The 16,774-nt window shown below is 43.1% G+C and overlaps 1 protein-coding gene across 2 annotated transcripts in view; it reads right to left on the bottom strand.

Moving 5' to 3' along the window:
- Positions 1-12,512, bottom strand: part of GDPD1 (glycerophosphodiester phosphodiesterase domain containing 1) — a 61,377-nt gene extending 48,865 nt beyond the window's left edge. The window contains exons 1-2 of one of the 2 annotated variants that reach the window (XM_017539807.2): positions 12,188-12,512; positions 7,446-7,453 (exon numbers count right to left, since the gene is read on the bottom strand). In XM_017539807.2, coding sequence (XP_017395296.1) covers positions 7,446-7,453; positions 12,188-12,361 — 182 coding nt within the window. In that variant the 5' untranslated portion in view covers positions 12,362-12,512. The remainder of the gene's footprint in view (positions 1-7,445; positions 7,454-12,187) is intronic. The other variant, XM_017539806.2, reaches the window with a different exon arrangement.
- Positions 12,513-16,774: the final 4,262 nt, after the last annotated feature.

The following is a 16,774-nucleotide window of genomic DNA, read 5'->3' as shown; positions in this document are numbered from 1 at the left end:
CAAACAAGCCCATTCAAAAGTGGGTGAAGGATATGAACAGACACTTTACAAAAGAAGACATACATGAGGCCAACAAACATATTAAAAAATGCTCATCATCACTGGTCATTAGAGAAATGCAAATCAAAACTACACTGAGATACCATCTCACGCCAGTTAGAATGGCGATCATTAAAAAATCTGGAGACAACAGATGCTGGAGAGGATGTGGAGAAATAGGAACACTTTTACACTGTTGGTAGGAGCGTAAATTAGTTCAACCATCGTGGAAGACAGTGTGGCGATCCCTCAAGGACCTAGACATAGAAATTCCATTTGACCCAGCAATCCTATTTCTGGGTATATATCTAAAGGATTATAAATCGTTCTACTATAAGGACACATACACACGAATGTTCACTGCAGCACTGTTTACAATGGCAAAGACCTGGAACCAACCCAAATGCCCATCGATGACAGACTGGACAGGGAAAATGTGGCACAAATACACCATGGAATATTATGCAGCCATCAAAAACGATGAGTTCGCATCCTTTGTGGGGACATGGATGAATCTGGAAACCATCATTCTCAGCAAACTGACACAAGAACAGGAAATCAAACACCTCATGTTCCCACTCATAGGTGGGTGTTGAACAATGAGTACACATGGACACAGGGAGGGGAACATCACACACTGGGGTCTGTTGGGGGGAAATAGGGGAGGACAGTGGGGTTTGGGGGGCTGGGGAGAGATAGCATGGGGAGAAATGCCAGATATAGGTGAAGGGGAGGAAGGCAGCAAATCACGATGCCATGTGTGTACCTATGCAACAATCTTGCATGTTCTTCATATGTACCCCAAAACCTAAAATGCAATTTTAAAAAAAAAGGATGAGTTTATGTCCTTTGCAAGGACATGGATAAAGTTGGAAACCATCATTCTCAGCAAACTAACACAAGAACAGAAAACCAAACACCACATGTTCTCACTCATAAGTGGGTGTTGAACAGTAAGAACACATGAACACAGGGAGGGAAACATCACACACCAGGGCTTGTTGGGGGATGGGGGCTAGGGGAGGGATAGCATTGGGAGAAATACTTAATGTAGATGATGGGTTGATGAGTGCAGCAAACCACCATGGCACATGTATACCTAAGTAACAAACCTGCACTTTCTGTACATGTGTCTCAGAACTTAATAAGAATAATAATAAAAAAAAGAACATAACTGCTAAATAATCAAGCCTAAGTAACCATAATTTTCTATTCATTCTTTTTTCTTTCTTTCTTTCTTTCTTTTGAGACAGAGTTTCGCTCTTGTTGCCCACCCAGGCTGGAGTGCAATGGTGCAATCTCGGCTCACTGTAACCTCTGTCTCCAGAGTTCTCCTGAGTTCAAGCGATTCTCCTACCTCAGCCTCCCAAGTAGCTGGGATCACAGGCATGTGTTACCACACCCAGCTAATTTTGTATTTTTTAGTAGAGACAGGGTTTCATTATGTTGGCAAGGCTGGTCTTGAACTCCTGACCTCAAGTGAGGCCAATGCAGGTGATCCGCCTGCATTGGCCTCCCAAAGTGCTGGGATTACAGGCATGAGCCACTGTGTCGGGCAGCTACTCAGTCTTTTAAATAAAAATAGTCTTCTGGCTGGGTGCAGTGGCTCATGCCTATAATCCTAACACTTTGGAAAGCCAAGGCAGGAGGATTGCTTGAGTCTAGGAGTTCATGACTGGCCTGGGCAACATAGTGAGACTCCGTTTCTATAAAAAAATTAAAATAATAGCCAGGCCTGCTGGTGTGCACCTGTAGTCTCAGCTACTTAGGGGACTGAGGTGGGAGGATTGCTTGAACTCTGGAGTTTGAGCCTGCAGTAAGCTGTGATTGTGTCATTGCCCTTCAGCCTGGGTGACAGAGTGAGACCTTGTCACAAAAAAAAAAAAGGAGAGAGAAAGAACTGTCTGTCCATCTGTAATTCAACCCATCAGAGTGCTCTTAATTTGGAGTAGCCCAACCTCAGAAATAAAATTTTTGTTCATCTGTATAGAAAGTTTGCCAAGGTAGGTCCTGCCAATGCAAGGAAAAGGACCCCATTTTAGTGTTAAGATCAATTTCAAGAAGGCATTATAGGGCCAAAATGCAGTTATATTAATAATAGAGTTAATATTTTGACTTCTATCTATCTGATGCCTATATTTTATTTCTAAACTGGTTCAAAACTTGGGAAGGGAAATTAAGCAATGTTACTAGTCTTCTCAAATCCCAATGGCAAGAACTTTGTCCTAACATCTTTTAGAATATTCTACAAAAGAATGTTCCATGAGTATTATGTTTGAAATCATTTGATATTTGAAATTTGTTGGCCAGGCACGGTGGCTAACACCTGTAATCCCAGCATTTTGGGAGGCCAAGGCGGGCAGATCACCTGAGATCAGGAATTCGAGACCAGCCCGACCAACGTAGGGAAACCCCGTCTCTACTAAAAATTCAAAAGGACGGGTGCAGTGGCTCACGCCTGTAATCCCAGCACTTTGGTAGGCCGAGGCGCGCAGATCACGAGGTCAAGAGATCGAGACCATCCTGGCCAATATAGTGAAATCCAGTCTCTACTAAAAATACAAAAATTAGCCGGGCGTGGTGGCACATGCCTGTGGTCCCAGCTACTAGGGAGGCTGAGGTGGAAGAGTCACTTGAACCCAGGAGGCGGAGGTTACAGTGAGACGAGATTGTGCCTCTGCACTCCAGCCTGGCGACAGAGCAAGACTCCATCTCAAAAAAAATAAAAACACAAAATTAGCTGGGCATGGTGGCGCATGCCTGTAATCCCATCTTCTCCAGAGGCTCAGGCAGGAGAATCGCCGGAACCCGCAAGGGCGGAGGTTGCGGTGAGCTGAGATCGCGCCATTGTACTCCAGCCTGCAACAGTGAAAAACTCTGTCTCAAAAAAAAAAAAAAAAAAGAAAAGAAAAGAAAAAGAAATTTGTTTCAAAATAATCTGGGTGAGAAGAATGGACAGGGATATAGGTGAAACAAGACTGGGCATAAGTTAATAACTGTTTACATCGGTGATGGGTTCAGGGAGTCTTAAAAAGACATTTTTTGTTTGATCTTTTGGCTTAGGGGAAAGATGCTAGGAAAAAGATAGGACAGAAATTCAATACACGTCCCCACAGTCAATATGATTATTACTACCAGTATTTACATTCCCTATTTGCCTATTTACATCTTTTATGTCTGCTTTCCATAGTAAATTGTAATTCATTTAAACCTAACAGCTGGAGCATGCCAACATTATTAAGATTCTTCATCTATTTTATGTTTATTACATAGTCACTACTAAAATATTAAAAAGGTAGCCAAGACATTAATAATTAGCAAAAGCCAGAGACTGTGCTTAGCACTTTATATATTATTTCATTAAAATCCTCACAACCACCCATGAGGTAGTATTAATATTAAATATCTCTACATAAAAACTGGCTAAGGTCACATAACCAATAAAACAAACTGGGATTCAAGCACAAGCAGTATGGTTTCTTTTTTCTTTTTCTTTTTTTTTTTTTGAGACAGAGTCTCGTTCTGTCGCCCAGGCTGGAGTGCAGTGGTATGATCTCAGCTCACTGCAACCTCTGCCTCCCAGGTTCAAGCAATTTTCCCACCTCAGCCTCCCAAGTAGCTGGGATTATAGGCATCCGCCATCATGCGCAGCTAATTTTTTAATTTTTAGTAGAGATGGGGTTTCACCATGTTGGCTAGGCTGGTCTTGAACCCCTGACCTCAGGTGATCCACCTGCCTCAGTCTCCCAAAGTGCTGGAATTACAAGTGTGAGCCACCTCACCTGGCAGCAGTATGATTTTAAAGTCCAACCTTTTTGCCACTATGCTGCAGCTTTTATGCTGCCATCCATATAGCATCCTTTACTTCAGCTTTACAGTTAAGTTATTCACATTGACCCCTATTCCCATATATTTCTATGGTTATATAAAGCTGGAAGATACATTCCACGATGATAAAACCCACAAATTACTTGGTAGATTCATATGGGGAAAATCTGGAGAATAACTAAGGGACTAATTAAGAAGTATGACATTCCTCTCCAAGGAATTATTTAGTGGTAACTCTTCCCTCATGAAATTGTTTGACTTCCCTTTCTCAGTCTCCCAAATCCCAAAGTGCTGGGATTACAAGCTTGGACCACCATGCCTGGCCTTCCTTCATTTTTAAAATCATTTGTTCACTCAACATTTATAGTGTGTCTTGTAAACACTATATATGACTTATACAAGAGCATAAAGAGGGCCGGGCGCGGTGGCTCACGCCTGTAATCCCAGCACTTTGGGAGGCCGAGGCGGGTGGATCACGAGGCCAAAAGATCGAGACCATCCTGGTCAACACGGTGAAACCCCGTCTCTACTAAAACTACAAAAAATTAGCTGGGCATGGTGGCGCGTGCCTGTAATCCCAGCTACTCAGGAGGCTGAGGCAGGAGAATTGCCTGAACCCAGGAGGCGGAGGTTGCGGTGAGCCGAGATTGCGCCATTGCACTCCAGCCTGGGTAACAAGAGCGAAACTCCGTCTCAAAAAAAAAAAAAAAAAAAGCATGAAGAGCTTGAAATAACTAGAGATGGTATGTACAAAAGTGCATTTCTCAACATAGATTTCCTGGAACAATGCAAAATTATTTTTATATTTCAAAGGAAAAAAACTAGTGAAATTTATATTTGCAGATATAAGAAAAAGATTAGGCATATCAATATAGCTAGTATGCTATCTGTGGGCTTTAGAACTGTGTGCCATATGTAAAAATCTCAGTAAGCCACACAAGATCACCTGAAGTACAAAAGGATGACATCCAAACTGTATGTAGATATACAGGGAGCATTTAACAACTAGATATTATATGTATGTGTCTTTAATAATAATTATTTTTAAAAATATGTTTTGTGATCATTTCAGTAATTTTAATAGAAGAATATTTAATTTTTGGCCAGGCACAGTGGCTCATGCTTATAATCCCAGCACTTTGGGAGGCCAAGGCAGGAGGATTCCTTGTATCCAGAAGTCCAAGACTAGCCTAAGCAACACAAAGATACCCCATTTCTATAAAAGAAAAAAAGAAAATTTTAATTAGCTGGGCGTGGTGACTTGTGTCTGTGGTCCCAGCTACTCAAGAGCCTGAGATGGGTGGATGGCTCGAGCCCAGGAGGTTGAGTCTGCAGTGAGCCGTTATTGCACCACTGCACTCCAACCTGGGCAACAGAATGAGACCCTGTCACAAAAAAAAATTATTTTTCTAAATTCACAGAGCTTAAAAGTTTAAGATTATGGGTCGGGCACAGTGGCACACACCTGTAATCCCAGCACATTGGGAGGCTGAGGCAGATCACCTGAGGTCAGGCGTTCAAGAACAGCCTGGCCAACATGGTGAAACCCATTTCTACTAAAAATACAAAAATTTAGCTGGGCATGGTGGTGGGCACCTGTAATCCCAGCTACTCAGGAAGCTGAAGCAGGAGAATCGCTTGAAACTGGAAGGCAGAGGTTGCAGTGAGCCAAGATTGTGCCACTGCACTCCAGCCTGGGCAAGAAGAGCGAAACTCTGTCTCAAAAAAAAGAAAGAAAGAAAGAAAGAAAAGTGGAATGAGCAAGCCAGCTGGAAGAAGGTCCTCGCTAATAAGGGTGGAAGAGTTCCTTATATGGAGGAACTCTTTCCTCCATATAAGGAATAAAGGGGCTGGGCATGGTGGCTCATGCTTGTAATCCCAGCACTTTGGGAGACCAAGGCAGGCAGATCACTTGAGGTCAGGAGTTTGAGACCAGCCTGACCAACATGGCAAAACCCCGTCTCTACCTAAAATACAAAAATTAGCCGGGCATGGTGGCACATGCCTGTAATCCCAGCTACTCAGAAGGCTGAGGCAGGAGAATCGCTTGAACCCAGCAGGCGGATGTTGCAGTGAGCCGAGATGGCGCCATTGCACTCCAGAGTGAGGCTCTGTCTCAAAAAAAAAAAAAAAAATGAAGAAACAAGAGCTGTATTTTTAGTAGAGACAGGGTTTCACAATGTTGGCTAGGCTGGTCTCAAACTCCAGGGAATCAATACCCTGACATGGAACATGTTTCAGGTACAATTATGAAATGCGGCTTCCAGTGACACTTTGAGATTCAAACTGATGCCTTGCTGTTCGTCTTGAACAACCAATTAAAGTTTAGGGCCCAGAAGCAGCCAGTGTCCAAGAGCAATCCTTACCCTCAAAGTATCATCCACCAAACCCATCTGTGGCAGGATACCCAGATTGTGATACTACCCTGCCTTGAGAACAAAAGTTAAAGACTGGGAGAAAAGGTGGGAATTCGATCAGTTGTTGATAGGTTTTTTATTCTTTGGCCACTAAGGCCTAATAACTAGAACTCTTTCTAAAAAATCTGTTGCTTAATTCTCTAGCTAACTCGGTGGGCATTTGGAATAAAGGTATATAGAGTATGATTCCAAACAAAGGAAAATAAGTCCTTAAAGAGCTTACTTCAAGATGTTAACAGAGATTATCTCCAGATAGTCAAGTTTTAGGAACTATTTTTTCTTTTTTCATTTTTATGTTTTCCAAATTTTCTACAATGAACATGAGTTAGTTATGCAACTGGAAAATATATGTATCTTAAAAATAGTATAAAATTCATAATTTATATAGTAATTAAGAAAATAGTCTTTGAGAGCATTGTTTGTTCTCCATTTAATCCAAAGCATTTCTCTTTAGTCTTACTGATGTTTCATCAACACTTTGTAATTATAAAAAATGTTATATGCTCAAATAAATTTAGGAGACACATGAAAAGTATCTAGTACACAGTAGATAATTAGCAGACAATTAGCTATTATTCTATCATTTGTCAGCATCTGTACTAGTGGCTAGAAACACAGAAACTAACAAATATGATCCCTGCCCATGAGGAACTCAGAGTCTAATAAGGGAAGCAGCTGCATCAACAGATCCCATTACAATATAATACACTAAATACAATGTTATGCTTTAAAGAAATAAAGCCTACAGCATTTAATTTTTGAAACAGAGTATTTTCTATTTTAAAAGACAATCAGGCCAGGTGCGGTGGCTCAAGCCTGTAATCCCAGCACTTTGGGAGGCCGAGGCGGGTGGATCATGAGGTCAAGAGATCGAGACCATCCTGGTCAACATGGTGAAACCCCATCTCTACTAAAAATACAAAAAATTAGCTGGGCATGGTGGCGCGTGCCTGTAGTCCCAGCTACTCAGGAGGCTGAGGCAGGAGAATTGCCTGAACCCAGGAGGCGGAGGTTGCGGTGAGCTGAGATCGTGCCATTGCACTCCAGCCTGGGTAACAAGAGCGAAACTCCGTCTCAAAAAAAAAAAAAAAAAAACTTTGAAAACACAAGACTGATCTCATTCCTTTTCAATGACCTCAAAGTTTTGTTACAAAATACAACTGTGAAAACTTTGTATCCACCCATATAATATTTCTAAACAGTTTCACACTTTTCAAAGAGCATTTTATACAACTGATCATCATTACAACTCAGAGGTAAGCAAGGCAAATGGTCCCCAGTTTGTAGTAAGTAAAAACAGGCTTCTGGCTGGCCAGGCCTGATGGCTCACGCCTGTAATACCACCACTTTGGGAGGCAGAGGCAGGCAGATCACCTGAGGTCAGGAGTTCAAGACCAGCATGGCCAACATGGCAAAATCCTGGCTCGCTGCCACTGAACTCCAGCTAAGGTAAGTGAACGAGAGTCTGTCCGGAAAAATAAACAGAAACTAAGACTTGTTCCCAAGGCTAAAAACTGGTAAATCGAGTATCTGACTTGGGTGATTTAAATCTTTATCATGTGGCAGGGCATGGTGGCTCACGCCTGTAATCCCAGCACTTTGAGAGGCCAAAGTGGGTAGATCAGAAGGTCAGGAGATCCGCTAACACAGTGAGACCCTGTCTCTACTATAGAAAAGATTAGCCGGGCATGGCGGCATGTGCCCGTAGTCCCAGCTACTTGAGAGGCTGAGGCAGGAGAATCACTTGAACTTCGGAGGCAGAGGTTGCAGTAAGCCAAGATCGCGCCACTGCACTCCAACCTGGGTGACAGAGTGAGACTCTGTCTCAAAAAAAAAATCTTTATCACGTTTTTGGAGCAGACATAATATTGTAGAAACAGAGTAGATACTCAGAATTTCAGGTTATACCAATTCAAGTGCATATACTTTATACATATAACATGATTAATGTTTCAATGGTCATATACCTAATTTACAAGAAATATCATTGTTTCCTTACTTATGGGGAAAAATAAATAAATATCAGGTATTTGCAGTTATGGCAATAGAGAATAAGCCCAAATACTAGTAACCTGCACAGAGAAACCAGTGATTGCTATTATCCATGTCTAAGACAAAAATTAAAGGCAATCAAGGGAGTGACTCCTTCCTAGTTACATATGTCTCTTATTGTCCAGAGACATAGTATCTTGCATTACAAAGTGTTTTATCTCCTCTATCATTCTGGATTCAACTGTAGTATTGAGTGTACATATTCAACAAAAGTGTATGAAGCACTGACATGGGAACTTACTACAGTGGTTGTGAAGTGGAAATGTTGCCCAGAATTTTGTCAGCACGTAGTCAGCAACCATCCCTATTTTAAAACTGCCCCTATTTTTGTTAGTAACCGCCTCTTTCTGCTTCTGTACATCAGCTTATTGCTTACTAACTGGAAAACCTTTAGGAGAAACTGCCTCGTTGTCTAAAACCTGCTGCGTTGTCTGAAGTCCTAAATTAATTCCTGAAGTCCTAAGTTACTTCCCCTTCCCCTTACCTATAAAAACTGTGTACTATTCTAAGCCGAGGTCCAGACTTTTGGGTGCAACCCTTCTGGGCCCGCCAGCGTAATAAAGTGTGTTCCTCCAATCCCTAGTGCCACTTGGGTTTCTTGTTGGGTAAGATTTTCCAGAACAGTTGTAGGACCATTATATAGGTAAAACAGATTTTTAGTCTGTAGATATTTAACAAGATTTTCATAAAAAGTTCCATTACCTTGGCCAGGTGCAGTGGCTCATGCCTGTAATCCCAGAACTTTGGGAGGCTGAGGCGGGCAGATCACGAAGTCAAGAGATTGAAACCATCCTGGCCAACATGGAAAAACCCCGTCTCTACTAAAATACAAAAATTAGCTAGGCGTGGTGGCGCGCACCTGTAATCTCAGCTACTTGGCAGGAGAATCACTTGAACCCGGGAGGCAGAGGTTGCAGTGAGCCAAGATTGTGCCACTACACTCCAGCCTGATGACAGAGTAAGACTCTGTCTCAAAAAAAAAAAAAAAAAAAAAGAATCCATTACATCTTTAAATATATGAATACTGATGCCACATTTACAAATAATGAATGAAAATTTTTATATAAGAGGTAATATTGAAATGACTCAATATCTAGGAAGAAAGTAGTTTAAAAGTATCTTGAACAGTAAACAAAAATTTGAGATCTAGCTTATCCTGGCTTTGATACTTGCTGTGATGATCTAGCACAGTCTTTAACGCCTATGGAGCGCTGGGTTTTTTCACCTGTAGAGTGTTGCAAAATTTCAAAGATTGACACGTATTCCTTCTAAAACAAAATTTTGATAATTCACAATGACAGTTTAGATAGCTTTTTAGAGTATCTGGTTTTGTTTTGTTTTGGAGTTTTTAGTAAGCGTACTTTCTGTAAATCAGTCAACACAACAAACAAAAAAGTAATGTGTACTGCCCATCCCCAGAATAGGACTTTACTTCTGGCTGGGTGCAACACCTGTAATCCCAGCACTTTGGGAGGCCAAGCCAGGTGGATCACCTGAAGTCAGAAGTTTGAGACCAGCCTGGCCAACATAGCGAAACCCCGTCTCTACTAAAAATACAAAAATTAGCTGGGCGTGGTGGCGGGCACCTGTAAACCCAGCTACTCAGGAGGCTGAGGCAGGAAAATCACTTCAACCTGGGAAACAGAGGCTGTAGTGAGTCAAGATTGTGCCATTGCGCTCCAGTGTGGGTGACAAGAGCAAAATTCTGCCTCAAAAAAGAAGAAAAAAGAGAAGAAGAAATGAAGAAGAAGAAGAAGGAAGAAGAAGAAAGAGGAGGAGAAGGAGAAGAGGAAGAAGAAGAGGAGGAAGAAGAAGGAGGAGGAGAAGAGGAAGAAGAAGGAGGAGGAGAAGAAGAAGAAGAAGAAGAAGAAAGAAGGAAAGAAAAGAAAGAAAGAGAGAAAGAAAGAAAGAAAGAAAGAAAGAAAGAAAGAAAGAAAGAAAGAAAGAAAGAAAGAAAGAAAGAAAGAAAGAAAGAAAGAGAAAGAAAGAAAGAAAATAAGATGAGCCGGGCACGGTGGCTCACGCCTGTAATCCCAGTGCTTTGGGAGGCTGAGGCAGGCAAATCACCTGAGGTCAGGAGTCCAAGACCAGCCTGACCAATATGGTGAAACCCCATCTTAAAAAATAATAATAATAAATGAAAAAAAAATAATAAGAAAAGAAGATGAAGAAGAAGAAGAAAAATTTAAAAAAAGAAACAAAAATTAAAAAAGAAAAAGAAGAAGATAGGCCAGGCATGGTGGTTCACACCTGTAATCCAAGCACTTTGGAGGCCAAGGCGGGTGGATCACGTGAGGCCAGGAGTTCAAGACCAGCCTGACCAACATGGTGAAACCCCGTATTTAAAAAAAAAAAAAGAAGAAGAAGAAGAAAAGTAGATTGTTTCTGTGACAACAACTTGAATACTAAAAGTTGGCCCCTGGTGCCAATGGTTGAAGGCACCTTAGTAGTTAAACTTCATCCTACTGTTTAACCAGGTGGCTTATTAAAACAGATAACCCAAATAAGCAATAACATGGCATTTGGCTGGCCACCCTTTAAAACCTCTAATGCTTTTCATGAGTGGGAAGACTAGAATAGTATTGAAGTCACTCATTAGAACTATGTTTAACTGATAAAATTCAGAAGAATGATAATGTATTTCTGTATTTATATTTCAAAACCTTATTCCTTGGCTGATACTTGTTAGTAAAGTGGTTATGGTACTAAATCAAGTTTTGGACTGTAAACTCTTAGAAATTATCATTTCAAGTATGTATTAAATTTCAAGCAACTTTTAAACTGGTTTAACATTCATCCTTAAAGAACAGTTAAAATTGATTGAAAATAATCCAATTTCACCAAACTTTATACATCATACTTGAAATGCAATGAAGACACATTATTAACACAATAATGAAGAAGCAAAGATTTGACCTGTTATTTGGGAAATTAGAGAGTGAGCAACCTAGGCTCCTTTTAGCAAAAACACTTTTCCAAAAGAAACTTATTTTTTGTTTTATTTAAACAATACTGTCATGTCCTAAACGAAATCATTTTTAGTCTTTTGAAAATCCACCTGTCCTTCCGTGTGTGTGTCTGTTTTGTTTTGTTTTTCTTTTTCTTTTTCTTTTTTTTTTTTTTTTTTTTTTTTTTTTTTTTTTTTTTTTTTTTTTTTTTTTTTTTTTTTTTTTTTTTTTTTTTTTTTTTGCAGTGCTCAAAGGACAGAAAAAAGGTGTAAGGTTTGCAGCCCTGGGGACCTGGACACTCTAGTTCCTGTCTCAGTTCAGCCCAAGCTCTCATTGTGACCTTGGGAAACGTCCCTGGCTCGGGGGACTCGTTTTCCCTCTCTTCTCAATTTTGAGTGCTCAGAGCGTGGGGTGGGACGGGCCCCCAGGCACCGCAGACACAGGGGCTACAGCTCGTCCAGCTTCACGAAAATCCCCAGCCCTGCTCCCCGCCTCGGCTCTTCCCATCCACTCAGCCACCGGCTCGCTCGGAGCAGTGAGTTCCCGGTGCCCCCCGCCGAGTACCTTCGGTTGTGCACCGCTCTCCCCCTTTGTGTCTTGGTGCTAGGAAGGGACCTTGCGATCATCCTTCCATCCGCCGAGAAACGCTCCGCCTACCCTTCATTCTCGATCGGGTCTTCCCCATTTCAGAGGACCCCTCACACTGCTGCCCCCGAGGGACCCCCGCTGTGGCTCAGACTGGGGAATCTCTCTCCTTCCTTCCCCTCAAGAGACCTCCCCTTCACACAGCCTTCGCCTCCGGAGGAGCCCTCAATTCGCGCAACCCCATTCTTCCTCAAACTCTCACGGATTGCCACCCGGTTGCCTTCTGCGGAGCCGCAAAGGACCCTCAGCCTCCCCCACCTCCGCCATCGGGCTCTGGGGACCCCTCTCACCTCCGCGGTGAGAGATGTGTTTACCGAGGAATCGCTGCTTCTTTCTCTGGTGCAGCAAGGTCGGGTATTTAAGCAACAAGAATGAGGTCACCAAGTACCCTCCTAGCGTAGAGAGAAGATAAAAAGCCGCAGTGGACGACATCTCAGCCACCGTGTGGGAAGTCTCCCACGTCCGGGCCCGCTGAACTCCGCTGCTGCAGTAGCAACGACGGCGGTAGCGGCGGCGGCTGCCTGAGGTGGGCTCGCCCCCAGCCGGTGCCAATGGTGCAGCGCACTTGTCTGTGCCGGCCTACTGCGCATGCGCAACCGGACCTCCGCTCCCCAGCAACAAAGGGGCTCCGACGCGCAGGCGCGCCTGGGTTCCTGAGTAGGAGCCTGCAGAGATCCTCAAGTGAGCGTTTGTCATCTACCTCTGTGGACGGATCCGCATGAAGACAAAGCTTGCAAACCTGCCCGTGTCTTGGCCATCACTCAAGCAAAAAAGACTATTCACGGATAGCCTTCAGGGAAGTCTGACCTCATTGGAAAATCCACATCAAAAAGGAATTATTCCAGGGCGCGTCTTAGCCCCTACTCTAGGAAATACAAATAATTGTTACCTATGGAGGCAATAAAGCTTGCCAAAACACTAAATAAACTCCTCCGTTTATCTAGCCTAGAGAGAATTTCCCCTATGGCCACATATGCTAGAAAAGGTACTGGTTTACCAGTCAAATATCTGAGATCAGCCCTTCGCCTCCCTCATTTCATTGTGAAAGTGCAATTCTGATTCTTTGTACACAATAGGCACTGCAGAAGTATTTGTTGACTTTCCAGTCCGTATAAAATAAGGAAACTGCCAAGTCTAAAATATTACCTAAAACTCCTAGAAAGACAGATAACTAAGTACCAGAAGACTCTACTAGTTTCCTTTCACCCCACAAATTACAAACTGCTGGCCGGGCGCTGGTGGCTCATGCCTTTAATCTCAGCACTTTGAGAGGCCGAGGCAGGTGGATCACGATGTCAGAAGTTCAAGACCAGACTGGCCAAGATGGTGAAACCCCGTCTCTACTAAAAAATACAAAAATTAGCTGGGCAGGGTGGCAGGCGCCTGTAATCCCAGCTACTCGGGAGGCTGAGGCAGGAGAATCGCTTGATGTGGGCGGATGCTGCGGTGAGCTGAGATGGCGCCATTGTACTCCACAGCCTGGGCGACGGTGAGACTCCATCTCAAAATAAATAAATAAAAACAAACTTCTAACATACGAAGAGCCACACTTTAATGCAAAAGAAATCACCCAGGACAGAGGGAGAAATTTTACGGAGAAAACCACGTCTCCCACAGGACTAGAAAAGCAGAGTGAGTATTTAAAATCCTGTGATTCAGCCAGGCGCGGTGGCTCACGCCTGTAATCCCAGGACTTTGGGAGACCGGAAAGGGTGGATCGCTTGAGCCCAGCAGTTGGAGGCCAACCTGGGCAACATGGCGAAACCCCATCTCTACAAAAAATACAACAAAATTAGCCCAGCGTGGTGGCGCGCACCTCGGGAGACTGAGGTGGGAGTATTGCTTGAGCCTGGGAGATCGAGGCTGCAGTGAGCTCTGATTGCACCACTGCACTCCAGCCTGGGTGACAGAGCAAGACCCTATCTCAACTAAAAAAGGAAAGTTGGAAGAAAACAGGGGGTGGCCGGGCGCAGTGGCTCAAGTCTGTAATCCTAGCGCTTTGGGAGGTTGAGGCGAGCAGATCATTTGAAGTCAGGAGTTCGAGACCAGCCTGGCCAACATGGCAAAACTCCATCTCTACTAAAAAATACAAAAATTAGCCAGGGTGGTGGCATGCACTTGTAGTTCCAGCTACTCGGGAGACTGAGCCAGGAGAATCGCTTGGACCCAGGAGGCAGAGGTTGCAGTGGGCCGAGATTATGCCACTGCACTCCAGCCAGGGTGAGAGAGTGAGACTCCTCATAAATAAATAAATAAAAACGGGGAGACTTCATTCAATTTTAAAAAGTAGCTATAAAAGACTTTTTTATCGGGCCGGGCGCGGTGGCTCAAGCCTGTAATCCCAGCACTTTGGGAGGCCGAGGCGGGTGGATCACGAGGTCAAGAGATCGAGACCATCCTGGTCAACACGGTGAAACCCCGTCTCTACTAAAAACTACAAAAAATTAGCTGGGCATGGTGGCACGTGCCTGTAATCCCAGCTAATCAGGAGGCTGAGGCAGGAGAATTGCCTGAACCCAGGAGGCTGAGGTTGCGGTGAGCCGAGATCGCGCCATTGCACTCCAGCCTGGGTAACAAGAGCGAAACTCCGTGTCAAAAAAAAAAAAAAAAAAAAAGACTTTTTTATCAGTTAGTTATCAGTAGCCATTTATTTCTTCATCTAACACCAAAAATATCCAGAGAAATGGAAACACCTTTGTAGAAGAACAAAGTATAAAAATTCCTTTAGTCGAGGTTGAAGTGAGCCTTCCTGGTGCCACTGCACTTCAGCCTGGGCGACAGAGCAACATTTTGAGGAAACTCACAGATGGAAAAATCGTCCTTTGTTTAGGGCTGTCAAACTATTTCGTGTAGATCAGCTGACAGACATAGTTCTGTTTCTATTTTTCAAAATATCACCTGATGGCAATGGAAGGGTATAGAAGAAACCACTGTGGCATGAAAATTATTTTGAGGCTGGCACAGTGGCTCACACCTGTAAACCCAGCATTTTGGGAGACCAAGGCAGGCAGATCACCTGAGGTCAGGAGTTTGAGACCAGCCTGGCCAACATGATGAAACGCCGTTGCTACTAAAAATACAAAAATTAGCTGAGCATGGTGGCACATGCCTGTAGACCCAGCTACTAGGGAGGTTTAGGCAGGAGAATGGCTTGAACTCAGGAGATGAAGGTTGTAGTGAGCCGAGATTTCACCAGTCCACTACAGCCTAGTCAACAGAGCAAGACTCTGTTTCAAAAAAAAAAAAAAAAAATTTTTTTTTGAAATTATTTTAAACTTAAATTATTTTAAGTTCCTGGAATCCCTTATCTGCCTAAAATCAAAGGCTCCCAAAAGAACCCAACTGTCATAAACCTCCTCCCCGGGAATAACTCTAATCTTGTCAGAGATGGCAGAGAGATACTATTACAAAAGTATGATTTCTCCCATGTGTTCTCCTAAGGACATATTTATCTTTACAAAAAGTTGGTTTTTTTTTTCCAAAAAGTGCTTTCTCCCCAGCTTCTAAGAAGTCATTTGTTCTCCTGGAAGTGCCCTTCTACTCCTTCCCACCCAGTAAATTTTAGATGATATATAAACCGTAAATTCTAACTTCTTACTTCATTTTTTTCTTTCTTTCTTTTTTTTGAGACAGAGTCTCACTCTGTGGCCCAGGCTGGAGTTCAATGGCTCAATCTTGGTTCACTGCAACCTCTGCCTTCAAGGGGCTTCAAGCGATTCTCCTGCTTCAGCCTCCTGAATAGCTGCGGCTATAGGGGCGCACCAGTGCACCTAGCTAATTCTGTATTTTTAGTAGAGATGGGGTTTCATCATGTTGGCCAGGCTGATCTCAAACTCCTGACTCCAAGTAATCAGCCCACCTCAGCTTCCCAAAGTGCTGGGATTACAGGCTCATCCTTATATTTTCTAAGAAGACAGAACAACAGGAAAAGTATGGCTTCAAAATCAGAGTTCTGAATTTGTTGTTTTTAGTTATTATTTTATATAATTTTCTTTTAATGAAGTCGAGAGAAGAAAGAGGAGCAATTACCTATTTAAAACTATAGTGATGATCATGTGTGGTGTCTCACACCTGTAGTCCCAGCACTTTGGGAGGCTGAGATGGGTGGATCACCTGAAGTCAGGAGTTCGAGACCAGCCTGACCAATATGATGAAACCCCCCCTCTACTAAAATTACAAAAATTAGTTGGGCGTGGTGGTGTGCACCTGTAGTCCCAGCTACTCAGGAGGCTGAGGCAGGAGAACCACTTGAACCTGGAAGGCAGAGGTTGCAGTGAGCTGAGATCGTGCCACTACATTCCAGCCTGGGTGACAGAGCAAGACTCTGTCTCAAAAATCAAAAAAACTATGGTGATATAGTGATATTAATCTTTTCTTTAGATTCAAGGGGTATGCAGGTTTATTACATGGGTATATTGCATAGGGATGAGAAATGGGCTTCTAGCATACACGTTACTCAAATACTGCAGAGTTCTGAATTTAAATTCTGACTATGCCACTCCCTAGCTTTGTGACCTTGGACAAATTGTTTACTCCAACCATTTATTTCCTTATCTATAAAATAGGGATAATTTTTATTGTGCAATGTTTTGAGAATCAGAGATAATGCATATAAAACGCTTAGTTGGCCGGGCGTGGTGGCTCAAGCCTGTAATTCAATCACTTTGGAGGCCAAGGCAGGCGGATCACCTGAGGTCAGGTGTTCACCAGCCTGACCAACATGGTGAAACGCCATCTTAATAAAAAAAAAATAGCCGGGCACGGTGGCTCACGCCTGTAATCCCAGCACTTTGGGAGGCCGAGGCGGGTGGATCACGAGGTCAAGAGATCGAGACCATCCTGGTC

Source organism: Cebus imitator, unplaced genomic scaffold, assembly GCF_001604975.1.
Source record: "Cebus imitator isolate Cc_AM_T3 unplaced genomic scaffold, Cebus_imitator-1.0 Scaffold121, whole genome shotgun sequence".
NCBI classification, from domain to species: Eukaryota; Metazoa; Chordata; class Mammalia; order Primates; family Cebidae; genus Cebus; species Cebus imitator.
Note: the sequence above shows the minus strand (reverse complement) of the source record. Positions and strands in the feature narration are given on the sequence as shown.